At 34.3% G+C, this 22,193-nt stretch overlaps 1 protein-coding gene across 1 annotated transcript; it reads right to left on the bottom strand.

The window, feature by feature from the left end:
• Positions 1 to 355: 355 nt before the first annotated feature.
• Positions 356 to 3,730, bottom strand: LOC128162365 (putative amine oxidase [copper-containing]). Its single transcript, XM_052825526.1, has 2 exons — positions 1,603 to 3,730; positions 356 to 1,071 (listed from the first exon to the last, which is right to left on the bottom strand). The coding sequence occupies exons 1-2, from the start codon at positions 3,715 to 3,717 to the stop codon at positions 772 to 774; spliced, it is 2,415 nt and encodes an 804-aa protein (XP_052681486.1). The 5' UTR covers positions 3,718 to 3,730; the 3' UTR covers positions 356 to 771.
• Between the last annotated feature and the right edge of the window lie 18,463 nt (positions 3,731 to 22,193).

Below are 22,193 nucleotides of genomic sequence, written 5' to 3'. Positions count from 1 at the left end.
GGAACATGCATCATGAATGAAGTAATTCATTTGTTTTGAAAGGCGTGGTTTTCTTTACATTTCTTTTTTATTTGGCGACGCTTAAAAAAGGAAGAAAAAAAAGAATGGCGTAACGTCTTATTTGAAATGACAGAGAAAAGGATAAAAAGCCACTGTTTTCGATAATAACATTAGAAATTATCAATTAATCACAAAACTGCATCCCGCAACGCTAAAAAAATGGTACGGCGCGTTGTGTCAGATTGTTACGTCAAAACATGAATTTGATAACGTCATGCTTGGCACTGAAGCGTAATAACGTCTTTTTTGACGTGGCAGCGAAAGGGTTAAACATTCTTAAGTAATACAAAATACCGAACCCGATCGGAAAATTTTTCAAGACGGATTTTTGATAAAATGCGCCGTACTTTCTCTTTAATAAAAAAACTAAGACAATATTACTTTGTTCGATTTGGCAGATAACACAGAATCGGTATTCATTTGTCTGCACTGTATTTGAAAATACATATAAACCATAAAATAAAGCGCTGGTCTGAAAAGGTTCCCAATTAAACATGTAAAATGTTTATACGTGTATATCAATTCTGCATTATGTTTTTATTGCATTATTTCTAACAAATATCAATAGTTTATTTACTTGATTTTTAATTGAGTGTCGCAACGTTATTTTGTGTGCATTTATGATGGCGCTCAGATATTGTAAATGCGCTGTTGATAAATTCACACGCTCTTTCTGAATATAAAAACCTTTAGTATTTAAGTAACATGGTCTTATGAGGTATCAAACAAAATGCTTGGATCCGCCTCCACCGCCTGCTGATAACTGTTTACAGGGGGTTTACACTGTAAATCCTCACTCTTCATTCCGGTAACTCGAACACCACTTTTTGGATTGTTGTAAATGTTTGGCTCAATCCTGACAGAGTCACGTGACCCCATCGCTGGGTCTTCCGGGAAATAATTGTATGGCAACAAGAAGAAGCTGAGGTCCATTCCTGGTGTGTGGGTGACGGGGAGATCCTCTGTGTGGGGAATGTGTTGGACACCCATACTCACCCAGGCAACCAAATCCTACAATGTCATTGCAAATGCAAAACGATAAATTATTAGGGATGTCAATTTTACTCGGTTGGCTTATTCGATTTATCCGAAGCTCTAGTCGAGCGATAGTCGAGTACTCGATGATATACATGTAATTGAAACTGTGGGTCCTTTTCAAATCAAATAATGCTACTGACACATACATCTTATCTTAAACTAACAAAAAAAACATTTTAAAAACTTCTGATGTTTTATGCTTTTATATTCTTTTTGATATAAATGAAGCCCTTAAACTGCCGTGTTAGGAAAAAAATTATATTTTTAAATTCTATTCACACGTAACCGACTAAGAAAATTTTAGTCGATGATCGGTAAGACCGAGCGATAGTCGAGTACTCACTGACATCCCCATAAATTGTTAACACATACAGGACATGTACTTGTAATTTAAAAAAACTCTTTTTAATTCTTATAAATGTAGAAAACTGTTTTACATATTTTATTCTAGTATATGCACATCATGTACATGGGATGATTCTTACGTTAAAAAAACGATCTTACCTCATCAACTATATTTTCGTCATCATTAAGGAATTCTTCGAAATTAACGACTGGCGATAAAGAATCCATTAAACTATAAATAGTGCTACTGGTTCTCTCGTCTTCCTTACGCTTAGTGACCGCCATCTGATATCGCATCCAGGCCATGGCCGGTTCGTTACCCACATTTTCAGGCAACAGTTGCTTGCTCATTCCTCGATTTAGGAGTCTATATGACTTGGGAACCCCGAACTTGTTACTTTTCTGATTGCTATAAAACAAGTGATACTTAGGAGTATCGAAGTTAAATTTGTAAGCAGCTTCCCTTTCTGTCTTCTTTTCAGAAACCACAAACTGTCCTTGAGTAAATTTTGCGTTTGAGTCTGAATTGAATTGATTGGCAGATTCTGTAGTAGAGATATCCAATGTTCTGTAACGGTTTTCCGTACCGTGAATGTCCACGTCCACCTTAAAGCTGAACATATGATGATGTAGGTTTCCGTTGATATTGTCGCTGACTTGAAAGCCAAAGTTACTGGCGTTTGCAGTAAAAGGGGTAGCTAGAATGTACCCCATTGAGACTACTTTAACTTCGACAGCGCCAGTGTGATAGAAGATGTAGTCTATCAGATAACTGTAATTAACCACAGTGAGGATCGAACGAAGAATGAGAACACTGTTAGGGAGACCTTCGTAAAAGGTGCCATGGAATGACATTGGCGCATGGTGCCTTCGAAGTGGCATTCCGGTGTTGAACTCAAAAAGGCAGAATGCATTCTGAATAGTGACTTGTTGTTCGGAAATCTCCATAACGTGGGATGCTGGCAAGAAGGTCGCATGAGAAGGGCAATCGACGCCTGGTACTAAGTTTTTACCCCGTGGTCCTATTAAAGACATGGTATCAAAGAAATTTGAAAACATTTGTGTGGGGGTTTTCCCTGAGTAAAATACACTTATTTCCTGAAGACCAATTTCATAAACAATTCTGTCGTTCTGAAAACGAATGTCGTACAGTTGCGGGCCTCGAGTACTCGACATCCTAAAGTCGAAATCCCAGTTCATGTATTTTACGTGCTGACCTTTGATGCTGTATCGTTTTCCACTGGGTTCAATCGAAATTGGTGGAAGTTGCGATGACTTTGGAACTTCTGTGCCTCGTCTGTACATGGTGGAAAAAAGTGAGTTTGACATAACCGGGAATGAAATCTTCATCTTTGGCAGATTGTTATCATTGTATTGCTGCATCAAAACATCTAGGGAACTGAAAGCGCGATCATTGTACCATACTTTATCAATTGCAAACAAAGGGTCATCCATATCAACTAAAACGGCAAAGTCAATAGGATGAAGAATGAAAAATTCTACAAACTGGAACATCCAGAACCAAAACAGACGCCTATTACGACCGCTGACTGCGACAGACATGGGAGAAACGTATTTATAAGAAAGACATGTATCACCGCAGTTTGTGAGTGTCCCTCCGAAACTCTTGAGTAGAAGCTGCCGGGCCTTGTTGTCTGTTTCCTTTGTGATACTTTCTACAGCTTTACCATACTCGGGACCCGTGATGGGTCGATATTGGAAAGGGATATCGTCTTTCCATATTGTATAATGGGTTGGTTTAGGTAGTGGAGTCACGACTAGTTCCATAATCTTTTGAGTTTGCAAATCTCCACGGAATATGATGACCCGGGCTTGTCTTGGTGGTTTTTGTCCAGCCCCACGTGCAAGATAAGAAACGACATCTGCTTTGTTGGGAAGATGGAGCTCTGCTGTGAAGATATAGGACGATTTCACTGTGATCTTTTCGGGTTTCGTTAAATTCAGATTATTTTGCTTGAAAAGAAAATCCATCAGGCCTTTGACTTCTGTAGATGTTAGATCATGGAATATAGGGGGGTCTTCTGGTTCTGAGAGATCAACGTTAAGACCAGATGAACAAGCCTCAGTGCCGTCACCCCTCTTCATTACACCCACTACTACAAGTCCAATCAGCAGTAGGATTATGATAATTCCAGAAAAAACCGCAAGGTTGCGGAAACGCCTACCGTATTGATAGTGTTCCTGTGCTTTGACCTCATAGTCAGACTCAGGATTTTTTTTATTTGTGTTTTCTTTTGGTGTATAATCTTCCATTTTTTAATTATATCTGAAAGAAAACATAAAAATAATTAACTATCAATGTGTTAGTGTAGTGTGCCAGTGTTTTAGAGACGGTATTTCAACATAGTAGGTTTTAATGGTAATATTACTCTTGAATTCAATTTCCCTAGGTGATAAATCCTGTTATACAAGAAAATTTCCCTTGAAGAAATCTGTCATTCATGCCTATATTCATGCAATTCCCCAATATTTTTAATGCAGTATTTAAAAAATTGGAATGTAAAAAAATTAATTTTCTCGAAAAAATGTCAACCAGACGCTACAAAAGTGTTAACTTGATCTGTAGTTTGACATTTTGAAGCTGTTCAGCAAATTTCATATTATTCCTCAAACGCATAAAGAAAAAAGTGTGGAAAACTGAAGTGGGACAGACAGACAGACAGACGGACGGACAGACAGACGGACGGACTGACGGACGCAGAGGAAAGCTACAGTCCCCTTCGGTGAAAACCGGTAGGGGACTAATAAGAACATAAATGAATTTATTGAAGGTATCACAACACGAGTTTGATCGAACACCTGTTTACCTGGTGTGAAGAATACCAATTTGATTGGTTAATATAATAGAAAACCTGTTCAACAGGTATTCTCGTAAGGTGCGCAAGATTTGGAAAAGAATCGAGTTTTAAGTCAATCGAAGTCTCTCTCTCTCTCTCTCTCTCTCTCTCTCTCTCTCTCTCGTGTGTGTGTGTGCAATCAGACGTTTCCCCACTCACTCGCCCTCACCAAAAAAAAAAATCAAGTTGCTGTCCTTTAAAAAAGGACTACAATACGTGGACCATTTGCATGTGTTTCCAACGGAAACGTAAAAGCCGATTCCACCGACTCTAGCCCTCTGCTTTTAACCACTAAATTTGTACGTTGAACTTGTATTACGTATACATGTATGTATAGCCCTGACTTTTTATCTCAGAATTTAAAGGATTCATACTTCTAAAATGACAATGATCTATCAATGAATGAAGTTTGCATGTATAGTATCAGGCATTCGGTGAATTCTACTATTTGCGCACACATTACGATTCGCACTACTTTGTTAACTATGCAGTGACAGCTTTGTGTAAATTAAATATTTCATATTTTGATGCATTTTTCTTGAGATTTAAACTTTGATACAGTGACATAATTATTCAATCACACTTAAATGCTTAAAAAATTTAATCGGGAAGTTCACTAGCCTCGCCTACTATAAAAGTAAAGTTAAGTTACATGTGTATTCGGAAAACAACAAAACATTGAAAATTATGCTATTTGATGCATGTTGTAGTTTCGGCATAACATTAACTTATTTCATGATACTGATAGTTCATATCACATGCCAATCATTTCTTTAAAAGGAATACTTTGTTTCTATACTGTTTACCGACAACTTTACAATTACAGCGCCTTTGAACTTATGTGTGCATATTGCACGGAATCCCGATCCCGATTCAGATAAACGTGTACTAGCCTGGTTCCCTGAGCTACCCATTACGCACAGGAACCAGGCTAGCTCATGCGCAAGCTGAATTTTCCCCGTGGCATCCGGTTAAACCTCGCTTAAATATTTTCTGCGTGGACCTCAGGGTCCACGCGAACACCCACCCACACACACACACAAGAAAATTGTTTTGTATGACTTCTATTATTATTTAACTGCACTTCTGAGAGCGCGTCTGCCTCTTTGTAGGTGCTGGCTTTTTTTTCTAATAAATTATTTATGTTCGTTTGAGTTTTAACGTATAAGATTTCAAGGCTATGTTAGTGGAATTTTTCTCAACAAAAGTTCATAGCCTCGAAATTCTTTTCAAAAAATATAAGGTAGATTTAATGGGCACTCTTTAAACACTCGGTCTTTTTAACTACATGAATGTTTATTAAAAAGCCATTTAAAGCCAAAAATCATCCGCTTGAAATTGAGTTACATGTACGTTGAAGTAATTTCAGTAATGTTGATTTTAGGAAATGAAGGGATATTGTATTTATACCATATTGTTAATGCAGTAAATAAAGATCTAATAAGAATGAATTCATTTACCGTAATATCTTTCTAACAGACGGCAGCAACAACAATTTTAACAACAAACTCAGTGAAATATAGATTTGGTCCTTTTTTGTAATAAAACAGGAAACAAACTAAATGAAATAGATAAATAAATTTGATTTTTTCAAATTTCGCACATCGGTTTCAAAGTTAAAGAAAGTCTTCCCCTTTTAAAAGAAATATACCTTTGAACTTAATGCATTGTTTGTATTTCTCATTGTCATTATAAAGTACCGGGCAGTAAGAAAGGCGGCAATACCAAAATGATTATTAAAAGAATTTTCCTTTTCAACTGTGAACTTATTTTGAAATCAATATATTTTGAAGTTCATCAATGAACCTTGTATCGAGTGTATCGTGGTGCTACATGTGTACATACATGTAGTAAAATCAAAATATCGTCTCAAAATTCGTATTAAAAGCGGTTGAAAACTGTGTATTTTTTATAAAAATTTACAGCATACTCGAATATAACGGACACGAATATAGCGAGTTTACGGCTATAACGAATTCTTTTTCATGTCCAGGCAAATTTCTTATATAAAACTACAGAAAATTGCTGTACATAACGAACACGGCTATAACGAATTAACGTGGAAAACGAAGTCAATCTAAGACCCCCGCTGGCAAAATTATAACATATTTTACCTTTTTTATAACAAATATTTTACATTTCAAATCTCATTGAAGATATATGCAATTTTAAGCTGCATTTATAAAAAACTCAAATTCAAAGAGTATACGAATATTTTTTTGTTTGAATTGAAGTGAAATGGTGTATTGACATTGAAATAACAATTTTTGTAAATTACGGCAATAGTAATTTTATAACTTATGATAGTTTGGAAAACTACCAGCTAATTGTTTTATAACGAATTCGCTATAATGTTACATACGAATTTGTTTTAAACGTATAGCGTTTTACGGCTATATAAAGTTTTGTCTATCGTTCCTTGAAATTCGTTTTAACGAGTTTTGCTGTAATGGTCAAACAAACATACCTCTCTGAGTCCCACTTTCTATTTGACATTCGAAACATCTATTTTGATATTCACTTTTCCTGACCTGTTTCTAAGCTCATTAATATGACTTGTGTGAACAATATTCTATTATTCTAGTCACGATCCTACTACAGATATCGTCTTATTCTTTTAATCGAAGTGCGTCGATGGTGGATTTGCCCAACTAACAAGATAAAAATATTATACAAATCCCCCTTTGAGCTGTTTTTTTTTATTGCATTAAGATAACCATATTTCTGAAATGAATTGCAGATGTCTTTGATTATATTATTAATTTAAAATTTCCGCTCTTCTATAGAATTGGATTGAAGATGAAAATAGAATTGGCTAACATCCCAAACCCTTCTCTCGTTTGTTCATAGTTAACCACATCAGAGCATCCACGTGCACCTTTAAATATATCAGTTCAATTTAGCAAGTGAGAATCCTTCTTTTTTTTCTTTTTTTTATATTAATTTTTTTTTACAAGTTCCCAAAGTTCTTTTACACAATAGCAATCTACAAATAAGTGTTCAATAGTCTCATTAACTCTTTTACAAAAGGAGCAGACTGGGGATTCTTTAATCTTAATCTTGTGACGAAAATCATTTGTTGGTATTATTCTGTGTAAAATTTGAAATTGTAGCCCATTGTAGTTTTGACTCTTTAGTAGTTTTGAAAGGAAGTTCAAATATTTTGTTCCACTCTTTGTTGTTAAAAATAAAGCCCCTTTCAAGCTATTTATTTACAGATGTAATTAGCTCTCTTTTCTCCTTAATAAGTTTGTTATACATGTCTTTGCAACCTTCTTTATTGGTGAAGAAGATATTTATGTGACTGGGTATACTTGGGCAAGACTTGTATTTGATTTCATTTATATTGTCTTTATCTAATTTTTCAAATATTGCTCTCTTTAGGCTTGCATTTTCAATAAAATTTGTTGTTATATTTTGGTTTTCTATTGTTTCTAGACTAAGAAAAACATCCTCATTATCAAAATGATCTTGTATATGTATAAAACCAGCATTAAAATAGTGTTTTAGAAAAAAAGAAGTTATTAACTTTTATTTTTAGCTCACCTGAACTGAAAGCTCAAGTGAGCTATTCTGATCACATTTTGTCCGTCGTCCGTCTGTCTGTCTGTTTGTCTGTCTGTCCGTCCGTCCTTCCGTCCCTCTGTAAACTTTTTACATTTTGAACTTCTTCTCTAAAACCGCTTATCCAATTTCAACCAAATTTGGCACAAAGCATTCTAATAGGAGGGCAAATATAAATTGCAGAAACAAAAGTCCGATCTGTATTCAAAGCGGAGAAAACCTTGAAACTGTAGAAAAAGGGGGGGGGTGCATTTTTAAAAATCTTCTTCTCAAGAACTACTGAGTCCAATTCAACGTAGTTTAGCATAAATTATCCTTATGGGAAGGAAAATATAAATTGCAAAAATTAAGGGCTAATTCTGTTTCAAATCTGAGTTATTAGGAAAATAATAATAAAGGAAAGGCGTGTTTCAGCTTCGGGTTCGGCATCCGGTAAAATGGGTAGGCAAGACTTGACCTGGGAAAAACAAAAGATTGGCAGTTATTAATCTGCCAATCTCATAAAAATTTCAGAATATTTGATGGACCAGTATATTTGTAAAATAATGCGTATTTGGAATTGATGATTGCCGACCTGCCCTGGCTTTTATTTTGCCACGGCCCGGGTTTGCATACCCATTTTACCAAGACTCGTATTCCATACTTCTAAAACGAGGTTCTTTGTTTAAAGCAGCCATGACATTATACGAAAAAAGGGTCGATCTGACTATGATGAATTTGCTTGTTATTTGCTTGTTATGCAATAGTTCGCGTATGAAGGGAAATTTTTGAAACATGCAAAATATATTGGTGCCGATTTTGTGAAGTAAATTGACGCTAAATATTTCAATGCGTTGACAGTTTTCACACATGACGTTGGTGTTAGCTTGTTCTGATTTTCGTTTCGTTTTCATTATTTATGCTTTGTAACCTGGGAACTATCGTCTGTATTTCGTGATTTTTACGTATCAAATCAAACAGAGACTTCGGTAAATCAAACAGTTAACTGTTTACCTGCGCAAATTAAGCAAAATCTGATGTATCAAAAAAGTACTGAAATACAATTTATTCTATCGGTAATTCGGCATTATCTTTTGCGTAATGGTAGATTAATGCAGTAGGTTTTGTTGATATGCTCGGCATTTTCTCGAGTTTATTTAGTTTAAATAGAGTTTGATATCGCTGACGGAAATATGTAGGTACATACATGTATATATATGATTCATTTCGAAAAAATAAATTTTGTTCTTTTTTTGTTATAGTGCATGTTTCTTTTGTTTAATTGTTTACAATTTCTATTTACTAACCATATTTGAGTGTTAAGCTTCGCATTATAAGCATGATACACAGATTTGCTCACAATTCTATGTTTGTACACAGATCTTAAAAACTAAAGATTAAAAAAGTAAAAAATTTGTCAATATTTATTAAGAAAATTTTCTCAGTCTGTTCTTCCAGAAACCAACTTTAACAACTATTGTAAACTTAACCTTTTTTCGTAATTATTACTCCTACTGTACATGTGATCCTTGACTGTGTTTGTGTACATTTGTATAAACTGATTTTGAACCTCAAATACCAGTGAACTGGTCTTGAGTGAATAAAAGAATTGAAAATCTTAGGCCATTCTTTTTTTCCATTTTAAATGCTGAATAGGAAATACCAAGTTAAAAATCTTAAGCTGAATGTAATAAACTCATGTGAACAAAATATGGCTCAAACATAGGCGAACTGTAAGCTCTGTATCTTGCTTATAATTCTACGATTGACTCTGAAATTTTGGTTGAACATTAGAAATTCTATATGAATTAGAGTATGTTAAATACTTGTACAAACAAAATCAAAGAATGATATTCTGTATATACCTACTCTCTGGGGCCCCTCTTTATACAATAATTTTGATAGTTTTTTAGACACGAGTAAATAAAAACGACATCTTTAAAACAGTTTCCATAGTTCTGACACATTTCTGTTGCGGGAATAAAGTAATTATCGCTATTCCTTAGAAAATATCACAGCGAAAAAATTATCCTGGTTTGTACGCGAGGTAAATAACAGTCATTTAATTACAATGGAGAAGACAAATCAAATTTTTGAATGTTTTTAATTTGAGGAATTGAGCACATTGAGGTATAATTTTCTTCTTCACATTTATACATGTAGGATTTTTTAAATAAAATACAATAACTATTATATTTTCTTTTTAAAAATACAATAACTAATAAGTAGTTGATGAAAAAAATGTACCTATATGCACTCATATATTGGAACATTCATAACTTCTTGTCTGGTTGCTTTTACGATTAAAATCCAGCTGTTAAAAATTTCTTTCCAAAAAATATTTTTTATATTTGTACATAAATTAGATGTAAAGTCCATACCTTTAACCCAAAGGTTTTTAATTTTTGTTTGTAATTCTGCCTCTAAGAGATTTATCCATTTTGTGTCTGAGACAATCATTCTTCTTATCCAACTAGACTTTAGAGCAGAGCTTAAATCTGTAAAATCTATCATTTTTAAACCACCATATCCATATTCCTATATAATAGTGTTTTTTTTTAACTTTGTGAATAATGCTTCCCCATAAAAATTGGTAAATTTCCTTATTTAAAGTTTTTGTAAAATCAGAGTCTGGGTTAGGTAAAGAGAGCACCGGATGATTTAATTTGAGCAGAATCAATGTTTTTATTACTGAGATTTTACCAATTGGGGTTAGTTTTCTTAATTTCCATTGGTTTAAAATCCTTTTAATTTTTGACAGTTTAGGCTCATAATTAAGGCTAGACATCTCATCTAGAGTTACAGAAAATTTTATTCCTAATTAATCAAAGGCTGAGTTATTCCAATTTAGTTTTTATCTTGTATGGTGAAATACATTTCTTGAAAATTGTTTACTCCCAATCCAAACCATTTTAGTTTTTGTGTAATTAATTTTAAGTCCTAAAATTAAGGTCTGCAAAATAATCTAAAACCCTTAAAATACCATCCATAGACTGAGGCGAACCATCAAAAATAAGAGAGGTGTCATCAGCATATTGAGAAAGCTTATATACTATTCCATCTATAACAATTCCTCTAATATCCCTATTATTTCTAATTAAAATCCCTAAGATCTCCGCACATAATAAAAAAAAAGGATATAGAGAAATGGGGTCACCTTGTCTACACTATATGTTTAGACACGCTCGAGGTTCATGGGGGACTAGAATGGATGCCGAATTTATCTATTTAAAATGAAAACAGACTGTGAATTTTCAACTTAAAATTCAAAGCAGGGTCTAACTAGAAACATATCATATATTCTCATGCAGAAGACTCCAAATGTAGACACGAATACCCTGTAGACATAACATCAAGTAAATAAAATTGTATACTTCAGACTTCAGAGTAGTTAAAACATGACTTTAATATTTTTATGTACTGATCATTGTATTATTAGAGTGGTTAAATAGCAGACCAACGGGTACCCGGTAGATGTACTTGTACATGTAGGTTGCAAGTTAGAACTATGCGTACCACTCTACCAGTTCACATAATTTTTCTTGTTTAGCAGTTATGATGTGTACTTAAATTGTCCTTGTTAATGTTTTAAAATGTAATTTTTATATTCTCTTTTTTTTAATCTGACTACTGGCAGTACTGGCGTGCGAGCAGTTCTCGCCCAGGACCATTTCCCGCTGGTGCATTGTTACATTATATTTTCGTATATAATTTTATGTGTTGATAAAATGACGTAACAATGCACTGATGAGAAATGGTACTCGGCAAGAACTAATCGCACGGTCAGACCGGTTTGAATACCAGTGTCAGATAGCTCAGTTGGTAGAGCACCTGACTAGAGATTCAGGGGGCCAAGGTTCATATCCTTGTTTGGTCCTTCATTAAGGTCTTCCGTTTCCAACGGAAGACCTTGTACTGATTCTGATGGTTCTTCTTCATTATAATTTTTCTTCTTCTAGACGTTTTTAAATCCTCAATAACTTATTTGTTTGTCATCCGATTTCCGTCAAATTTTCACGGTATATTGTAAATTAAATAAGGTTGCTAGAGCACAAAAAGAATTGATATCGCAACTTCCAGTTTTGAGTTATTTCCCTTTTTCTAAAATTTTAGGGGCATTAGTTTCCAGACAAAGGCTCTGAAATGGTCCGTAGCAAATAATTTATAGTTAAAAATCTTTATTATTGACACTTTGAATATTGTCCTCTGATTTTTGTATTTAAGTTTTTTCCAATTATTCCACTCGAATTAATCAATCGAAATCTATGTTCTAAAAATAGCAAAAATTTTCTCTTGGTTTAGCTTCGTAACTTTTTAGTTTGAAATATTTCCTAAATACATATAGAACTAAAGTTGTGCAGAATGTTAAGGGCTTTCATTTGACACCAATAAAAAAGGGCTGGCTCCTTCAATTAAGGGCCAGTAGCCTTTAAAAGGTTTTGCTGAATAACTCAAAAACGGTTAAGATTTCGATATGGCTGTCGCTGGAAAAGTTGTTTGTTGGGATCTTATAAAGATCGTTACAATGTTATTTTGAAAGTGATTTGTGTAGTATGAGTGTAAAAAGCTTTACATGTTAACATGTACCTGTTTTCATTTGGCAACTTAACGAAAGTCTTTGTGCTTAAAGTCACCACAGAAAGTATGCTGGTTTATACAGGAGGCTTTAATTCATGAGAAAAAAAATTAGAGCACATGCTGTTTTTTATTATTTCTTTTTTAAGAATTCCGAAGTTTAAGTCCTTGTTGCTTATTTCTTATGGTGCACAGTCCTTCAAGACGAGAATCGGAAAACAAAACATTCTTTTTCTTCTCTAGTAAAACACAAAATACGTATTGAAAAAAAATTCTATGCATTACATTTTAGTTATCATACTGCATGCATTTAAAATCCACCTTGAATCAGAGCTGTGTGCGTATTATTACGTAAGCTATCCCTCGCCCGCGGCCGAGAAATTCGGTCACCATGGTCGCGGCTGGACTACCTAGCGGTAAGCGGTTATCCAATACACGAGCGTTGCGTCTCTCATATATGAGTTAATTTAGCTTCGAACCGAGGAATTGTTTCAGTTTTGATTACGTACATGTAAAGGTTTATTCTTCAATTGGATTAAACGATAGGGTGTCAATTAAAAAATCGTTCAGTTAATTAATAAAAGCAATGCCATTCTCAATCTAATGCAATATCAGACATATAGATCAACTGTGGGTTTAAAGTAAAAAAAAAAAAAAGTTTCTATTTGATAGATTTTAGTCATTAAATTGCAAACTTTTCAAATCTTCCTAGGTTCTGAGCTGTGCGTGTGTATGCGTTCAATCGATCTTTACGTAATCTATCGTTCGCCCGTGGCCGAGGAAATCATCCGCGGCTACACTACCTAGCGGTAAACGGTTATCTAATTAAATACACAAGATTCGCACCCGCACACTTACATGAATATGAACTTGTTTGAGTTTATATAGCCGTAAATACACTGTACACTGTTTTAATTATATGTTATAAAAGTTTGTTCATTTTGTATCTGTTTAAATTAAACATTGGAGAATGAATTAAAAAGTTGTTCTGAAAATTAATAAAAGCGATATTACTCCAAATCGGAAATACTCGTCAGACATATTTGAATGGTTGGTTTGAAAGTCTTAAATGTTTTAAAAACTGTACAAATAATGTTTTCAAACAACAACAAAAAACCACACACACAAATATTAAAACCTTTAAATAATGATTATCACTCGCACATGGCCGAGGATATCCCGCGCAAGTGACATCTTCTACATTTACCTTATCACGCGTGCATGTTTGGTATTTTGTATGAACGCAACTATTTTTATTATGTTTTCAACTATTATATTGGTTTAAGGTAAACAGATGAATTTATGTTACTCGTACAGTTGATTTAGCATTGATTTATACGACAACGTACAAGGTAATTTAAAAATCAAATCAAATTATGATCAAAGTTCCATGTTACATGTTTGCAGTAGGTGCTGGCACGATAAAAGAATGCCCTAAATTGAGGCATTCGGTGATTATTTTAAAGAATATTCAATTGAATTTTGAAACAAGTTTTGTTTAGATTCTATCGGTCATATATAAATAACTTCTGTAGTGTTTCTACATGGTCGTTCGATCATTTCATTGTGAAAACGAACTTATTTCTGTGTTGCCCTCCCACCGCCCCGCTGCCAAGTGCTTTTTTTTTAAATTCCAGATCTGTCGAAAATCATTTGATAGTGACTTATTCTTATGTTTAACATTTCTCCTGAACGTGTTTCTCTTTCCCACCCGTTTTTTTATTCGGTCAGTCTATGTAAATTTCAACTTTCTTTATTGCGTAAATTCAATCGCCACGTGCTACCGAAAATCTTGTGTCGCTTCTGGAGCTGCGTCCTCACGGCGATCCCGCTGCGTCATTGAATAATGTAAAACGCAATGGTAAACGAACTAGAGTCTCCTACAGCGCCGTAACAATGCAACGGCATCTTCGTTCGCCGCGGTGGGATATCCTAGAACATTTTAGAACGCCGTGACAGCGCATGTGCACGCTGTGAACGTGTGGTAAAAACTCCTAGCACGTCATGAGCACTCGGCGGATACCCAGCGAGAGCGCAGTCAATCGCCAAGTAGAACTCTGTGGAAACGTAGTTGGGAGCTCTGTAAGGACGCCTCAGTCGCCATCAGGATGCCGTGACATTTTCAGTTGTAAATTTCCTTGCGATCTACGAATTCCATGAATTTTACAACGCCGTGAACAAGCCCTGGGAACGCAACTTGGTGTGACAGGGCTTTAAAGAGTTTTCAAAACAATTACACAAACTGTGTTCGACAAATAGTTTTCCTAAAACATTTTCTTCCTGTCTTTATACAGGCTTTCAATCACAACACGTTTTTATAACAAAAGCAGAAGTGAAATATTAGTCATTAGTCATTATAATCGTTTGACACCAAATCATATAAATTTTCAACTCGCAGCAACAACGGAAGACCTACTCGTGGCTTTGCCACGAGCTCTGCTCTAGTTATTTCTCCCATCCTGTTACAATATTAGGGCTGGGACGATACTGTACTTAGCCGATTCGGTAGATATCACGATACATGAGATGCAATACGATACATATCACGATACATTGCAACTAAATGAAAATATGAATAAGCGATAAAAATTTATTCAATCTGTCGATGTATTACCGCATGTTCAAAGTTATTTTGATATATTTAAAATGAGCGTTGCACAATTTACAAATGACTATAGACTCATATACACTAATTTTTCATAAACAAGTAACCCAAAAGTTGTCCACACTCCAGATTTAGCTTCCTAACAGTTTTGACAACTTTACGCGGTTTTCCACCATCTTTGTACTTTCATATAAGCCGCGCGGACTAAAAATAGCCGATATATGAAGCTCGGATATTTTTGGAAAATAAAAAAAAAGTTCGCTTAGGTATCGTTGTATTAATGGTTAATGTATCGATCCAAATATCGTCAAAATAAATACCGTGATGCATCGCTGGATCGTCCCATGATGGCCATCCCTATACAATATTGGTGTTGTGACCAACTCCTGGAACTGACAGGTTAACTCCTGCCAGGGGAAGAGCCAGGTTTGATCTTCGAGGGTGAAGATCATTTAAGGGTGTAGGAATGTGACGGTCAGACTGGTTTGAATACCGGTGCCAGATACATGTAGCTCAGTTGGTAGAGCGCTTGACTAGAGATTCAGAGGGCCAGGTTCGAATCCCAGTCTGTTCCGTCATTATTTCTCCCATCTTGTACATATATATCAGATATATTACAGATGATTAAGAGTCATCACATGTTTTGCAAGATTAAAACCTTTACTTTACAACACAATACATTTAATTGAAGATTTATGTTTCTTGATATTATTTGATGTGGTTTAACTTGACAGCGTCGCATTCAAGTCAGTGTCAGCTACATTATGCATAAACAATTTATCCGCTCCTAAACCACAAACTTTCTAATTAGAGGTTTCAGCTTACCGCTGATTGGCTGCTGTTGCAGCAGACTAATAATATATGCACGCACAAAACACAATGAACTTATCACAGAATGAAAAATTCATCGAGAGTTACTTTCAACTGTTGGAATTTGGGTATTTTTTAAAATGAATACTTATGACAAAACCTACTGGCGTGCGCCCAGTTCTCGCCGAGTACCATTTTTTTTAACCAGTGCATTGTGACGTCATTTTTCGTTTATGATTTTATGTGTTTATAAAATGACGTCACAATGTACTAGCAAGAAATGTTACTCAGCAAGAACTGGTCGCACGCCAGGACATGTGTTACACCCAGCTGTAGTTATATGAAGAAAATGTGGGTTAGACCATATATAGCTACCATGTATTGCAAGTAAATGATATTTACAGAAATTGCAATTTATGATGCACGAAATTTATGCTAGTTTTATAAAGATTGACATACATGTAATGTACCACATTCTGTAAAAAAAAATAATCTATTAAAAATTCTTCATTAAGTTTACTCATACATGTTTTATGCTTATTACACATAGTATTGTTTTTAAAACATGTAATTTAGAAGAAAAGAAACAAAAACCCTCGCAAAATATATGAAAAAAAAAACAAACAAGTAGAATTGATAAGACATGGTATACCAAAAGCTAATACATGTACTTTGACGCTGTTCGGATGGGTAATATTCCTTTGTAATTTATGAATTGAAATATTGACTGTTGCACTACAAGTAATAAGCTCTCTCTCTCTCTCTCTCTCTCTCTCTCTCTCTCTCTCTCTCTCTCTCTCTCTCTCAATTTGATAAGTGTCTATACCTAAGAATTTTTTTTAATATTATATTATGACTTGATATGCAAATTTTTGATCTTGTACTGCCTAAATGTTATGTCATGTATTATGATATGTAATACTTATTACACTGCATGGTCGGTGTATTTTTTCCAGAAATATTATGCATATGTTAATGTAAACACAGCTATTACTAGTACATGTATGTTAACACAGCTAATTGGTTTTTTTTTATTTCAGCTCAAAACGGACTCTTGATCCCACATGGCACCACATAGCTTTTACCTGTTGATTCTTGTGGGTCAGCTCTTGAGATTAACCTATCACCTCTATCCACATGCATATTACTTGTGTTCTACAGACTTTTTACCGGTAATTCAAATTAAATCGGATAATGGATGAACAATAATGGAACTTGAAGAAAGCATCATGCCATGTTGTGGTTTGAGTTTGATAAGAAATTATGAAAAACAAAATTAAGGTTGTTCAAAGAAATTTATAATTGTTGTGAAAATTTGTTTTTAAATAAAAGTATGCAATTATGTTTCTTTTATTTTTTATTTCATAAAGATATTTAGATGTGTTTAAATAATTGAAAAATCATCAACTCTCTCTCCAGCTACCTGATTGTGTTTGAATTTAATTTTAATGTCTAACTTGTAGGTTGTTACTTCTGTTTTAGCATGGTTAGAAAGAACTAGAAATCAGAATAGATTAGATATTCACAAAATATGATTGTTATCTTACTTTTTTTCATGAAAACAAGAAATCACAAGCAGGACAGCTGTCTATTTGTTAATTAAAATGACACAAATCATACAATAAACAAATAAAGATCAAATTTTAGAATCATTGATGATTTTTTTCAAATATATGTGCGAAATGACTCAAGGAAATTTCAAACATTTCAAACCATGACTTTTTATGAAAATCAAAAGATTAGGTGTTGGGGGGGGGGTATACATGTAAGGGTATTTCTAAGTGATGTGAAGCTTTTATCTTGATTATATCATGTAGATGTATCTTGTATTGAATAAGGTTTCTTTTTAAAAGTGGTTGAACAACAATTGACCTCTAAAAGGTCAGGTAAAGATGTTTTACTATGGAGAATACTGTAAATCTGTGTTTACTAAAGGAAACTGGAAATGGTGGGTTCACTTAAATGGCCAGGCCATATGTTTATTAAACCTCAATGGAATTGGCAATATATGGTATTCTTTTTCTCAGAATTGCATTAGCTTTCTTATTCTAAGAAAAACCGTCTTTTCATAAAATGTTAGTGTCTTAAGTTAAAGATACAAGGAACAGTTTTAGATAAAATAACGTCAATAATTTTGTAAAATTGAGAGTGACTGTACTTGAAGGTTTATCAGTGTTGGGTAGATTCATGAAATGAATTTAATGATTATCAATAGTTAGAGGGATGTCTCTTGTTAGAATTTGTAAGCTATATTTAGGCCCCTAATTTTAAGTACATGAGAAGCAGTAATAAATTGTGAAACTTGCGGCTATGACTGTTGTGTTGATTTTACACAGTGAAATTGAAGGTTACAAACGAGAGGTTATATATAACACGAAATGTAAGTGGATGGGATATTATATGCCTATTAGTTTTTACTGGGTATGAGGACAATAGCAAGTTTATTGTACCCCAAGACAGCAACTATTTCATGAGGCAAAGCAAAGGGAAATACATGTAGTTGATGTGGAGTGGGACAATAAACTTGCTATTGTCCGAATCGTCATTTAATTGGTATTTTATTATACCGAAGAAAACTTTATTTGTCAGCGATGCAGAATTTCTTAATGATAAACAAATTAGAGTTATCAAACTTTGTATTTAATGTGGCGATCTGATTAGGTCAAAGGTGTTCTGAGTTTAAAAAGGAGGGAAATCAAATTCTGCTGATGAATGGTTTTGATGACTATTCACCATGGGCAGATAGCATGGATACTATTTCAAATTAGATTAAAAAGAGTGTTTGTGCGGGCGCCTTCTAGTGATCAGTTTGTCCGTCTGTTCATCCGAGATCGCTTGACCAGAGCATAGCTTCTCTCCCCTTGGCCCAATCTGGCTCATACTTCATTCAAAGGGTTAATTTGGGTAAAGGATGTGCATTGACCTTGAACCATGTTTTTAGGTATAAGGTTAAGGTCATAGCAGAATTATATATATATAATCCTTGTCTGGGGCATATCTTCTCTCCCTTTGGTCCAATCTGGCTAATACTCACAGACTGTTTCTATGGCTAAACGATGTGCAGTGATCCTGCATGAAATTTCTAGGTAAAGGGTGAAGATCATATCGGATCATGCAAAAATCCTTTTTTCAGAGCATGTATACTTTCTACTAACCCCTATTTGGCTCAGACTTCACATAAGCAGAGCTTTTGAGTAAAGGGTGTGAAGTGACCTTGAACCTATTTTCAAGGTAAACTGTGAAGGTCATAGCAGAATTATATAAAAAAAAAATTCTTGTCTGGAGTACATCTTCTCTCCCTTTGCTCCAATCAGGCTCCTACTTCACCCACATGATGCCTTTGATCAAAGAATATGCAATGAATGTTAAATGATGTTTATAGATCAAGTGTCAATGTTATATCAGATCACAAAAAATCCATATTTTAAGAGCATATATTACTCTCCTTTTAGTCCCTAATTGGCTATTATTTTGCCTAAACAGAGTTTATTGGTTAATGGTGTGCAGTGACCTTGAACCAAGTCAATGTGAAGGTCATAGCAGATCTTTTTAAAATTAGTTTTAGACAGTAGATTATATCCCAGATATGCTTAATCTTGGTGAGATTGAACAAAAATGCCTGTATGTTAGGGGGAATGAAATTGAATTAGAAATGCTATGCCAGCTGGAAAAAATTCAAGTTATAGATCAAGGTCAAAGCAATATTCTCTGAAATAACATCAGCTGGGCCCTTTAGAGTGTTCACCATTTCAATGTTGTCTGGTTCATAGTAGTGAGCGCAGCTCGCCGGCGCGCAGCGCCGGCGCGAAGCGAGCTCTACCGGGAAGGCGTGTGTGAATAGAAAATTCGGACTAGTTGCACATTCATTCAACGGATTTTTTTGGCGTCAGTAAATCGGACCAGTAATGCATCGTTTTAATCGTCCCAGTAGTTCCCTGTAATCATGGCAATTTTTATCACTTCACACTCTCACGAGAATCAGCAAGACAGATTTAGACAGTAAAAACAATAAAGATGTAAGCGACATACAGTCAATGTTACCTCTAAAGTTCACCTCAGTACACTTTCAATCAAAAATAATCGTGTGACGTCACAAACGTTTACACATTGATCCGATATATTTTTTCGGAGTCAGTAAATTTTGACCCACAATTCATAGCACCAATTGTTTCCAACCTCACGTTCCAACATCACGTTCTCCCGAGAATCAAAGTAAAACCTTTGAAAAGCTTATAAGATGTGTAATTTTAAGAACATCATGCTTTTTAAGTAAATAAAACAGTATACTTCGCATACTTTTATTTCTCAGGGGAGTTTTAAAGAGTAAGACGACACTTAACCAACGTCAGCCTTGACGTCACAATAAGCACTGATAAGGGGAAATTACTCTAATTGAAGTTATTGTAAATCTGCTGAAATGATCAAAATCCTCTCAAAATCTTGCAAAGGCTAAGATAAAGAACAGCTGACGAATAAGGACATTTCTTCAGATACAGGAAACAGTTGTAAATTGCACTAATTTGGATGAATGCTCACAAATATTTACTTCACTATAATTACGGTAATTTCCTGAAACGTAACGTTATACGTAGCAGCGCCTTTTTTAAAAGGGGGTGGGTGGGTGGATGGCAGCCTCATCCAAAAAATCTTTGCAAGCAAAAAGAAAAATAAATCATGAAAATTCTAATCCTTCAGCTCTTTAGCAGTTCAATGGTTTCTTTATTTTCACTTCCATTTATTACATGCAGGGGGGGGGGGGACAACACCATGTTCTTTTAACATGATAAGCAAATGTTTTAAGCGTAAATTAAAAATAAAATTAAACATTAATTATTATTTTTTAAGTCGATTTTCTATGTATAAATTGACAAAAATGAAAAAAATTTTAGCATGGGGGAGCTCTATGATGAGTCAAGTTTTATATGTAAGTTTAAGAAAAAATGTCTACTGCAAAAAAAGGGGGAAATCAATCAATCAATCATAATCACAATCACTTTAAAAGAGGAGATGCAGTGCAATGAATATTTATATATTAAAATCTTTATTATTTAACAACATTGTATCTGAGATTAAACTATTGTTCTACATATAAATAAATAAATTATAACAAATCTTATAAACTATGAATTATGAAAATTTACTGAAAAATAGGTATGTTTTATTTTTTGGCATTCAAATTTCACGTTGTTAATTTTATTTTATTAAATTTATTATAATTCATTGTTTGATCACATGCTGTGCTCGCCCCAACGGTCGCACCGTAAAACATATTAATTGTACATGGAAAATATTCAGAGAGGTATAATAAAGTAAACTATACATCGATAAGTTTCTGACAATTGATGATGCAACAAGCACACAGTACGAAAGGTCAACCCTTTGAAAAGCAGTGTAGAGGAAGAATTGCTCAGAATTGTGTTTTAAACAAAAATGTTTTTATTACGGAAATTTTAATTTTGCATTCTGGGTTAAGAAAATAGATGTTAGTTCAAGGTAAAGTTAACTTTTACCTAAAATGAAGTCAAATTTGTTAAGTCGTACTTAAACACATTCGGATCTTTTGTGAAGTCGCTCTTGAAATGGTTAAGGTTTTTTGTTAATTCGAACTTTAAACCATTCGGATTTTGTTAAGACGTATCAAGAATCATTCGATTTTTTTTTCATCTTTTTGTACTTAAGTTACTTTTGTCACTAGATTAAGAACTCTGCTTCTTAGAGGTACTTTTAGCGTTACTTCCGACATTAACGAAAATACCACTCGTTGCTTTGCAACGAGCTTTGCTCTGTTTTTTTTTCTTTACAATTTTTGTGCAGAAGATTTCTCGGAGATTGGTGGTCCGATTTTTGTCCAATTTTCAGGATCGATCTATTATCATCTAAAGTTTATACGCTTTTTTTGTTTTGTAAAAATCAGTTCCAGTTCGGACTTCTCCGCCATTTTGTCTTTTTTAAAAAAGTTCTTGTCCACGCATTTTCTGAAAAAGAGCAAAGATAGGAAGCTGAAATTTTCAGAATCGATAGATAACAAGAACATATAGCCTCACGAGGAAAATCATTGTCCGGAAATTCCGAGTACGGAAGCTAGCTAGGGTCAAAATATAGGACACGTTTTTGAAGAATACTCCTTGTCCACGCTCCTCCTCAAAAACGACCAATGATAGGAAGCTGAAATTTTCAGAAATGGTAGATGACAAGAACATCTAGCCTCACAAGGAAAATCATTGTTCGGAAATTCCGAATACGGAAGCTAGTCGGGGTCAAAATATAACAAACTTTTGATGAGTTTTCATTGTCCACACGTCTATTTTAAATTAAATTGATAGGATAAATTTTAATTTTTTTGAAAATTTTAAATTTGA

This window comes from Crassostrea angulata, chromosome 9, assembly GCF_025612915.1.
Source record: "Crassostrea angulata isolate pt1a10 chromosome 9, ASM2561291v2, whole genome shotgun sequence".
Classification (NCBI taxonomy): Eukaryota; Metazoa; Mollusca; class Bivalvia; order Ostreida; family Ostreidae; genus Magallana; species Magallana angulata.
The sequence above is the reverse complement of the archived record's forward strand: the minus strand, read 5'-3'. Positions and strand labels throughout refer to the sequence as shown.

Excerpts from the sequence above, each read along its gene's own strand:
- LOC128162365 (XM_052825526.1), bottom strand. The coding sequence starts at position 3,717 with ATGGAAGATTATACACCAAAAGAAAACACAAATAAAAAAAATCCTGAG. Across the intron at positions 1,072-1,602 it reads ACGAAAATATAGTTGATGAG|GATTTGGTTGCCTGGGTGAG; the intron begins GTAAGATCGTTT and ends ATGACATTGTAG.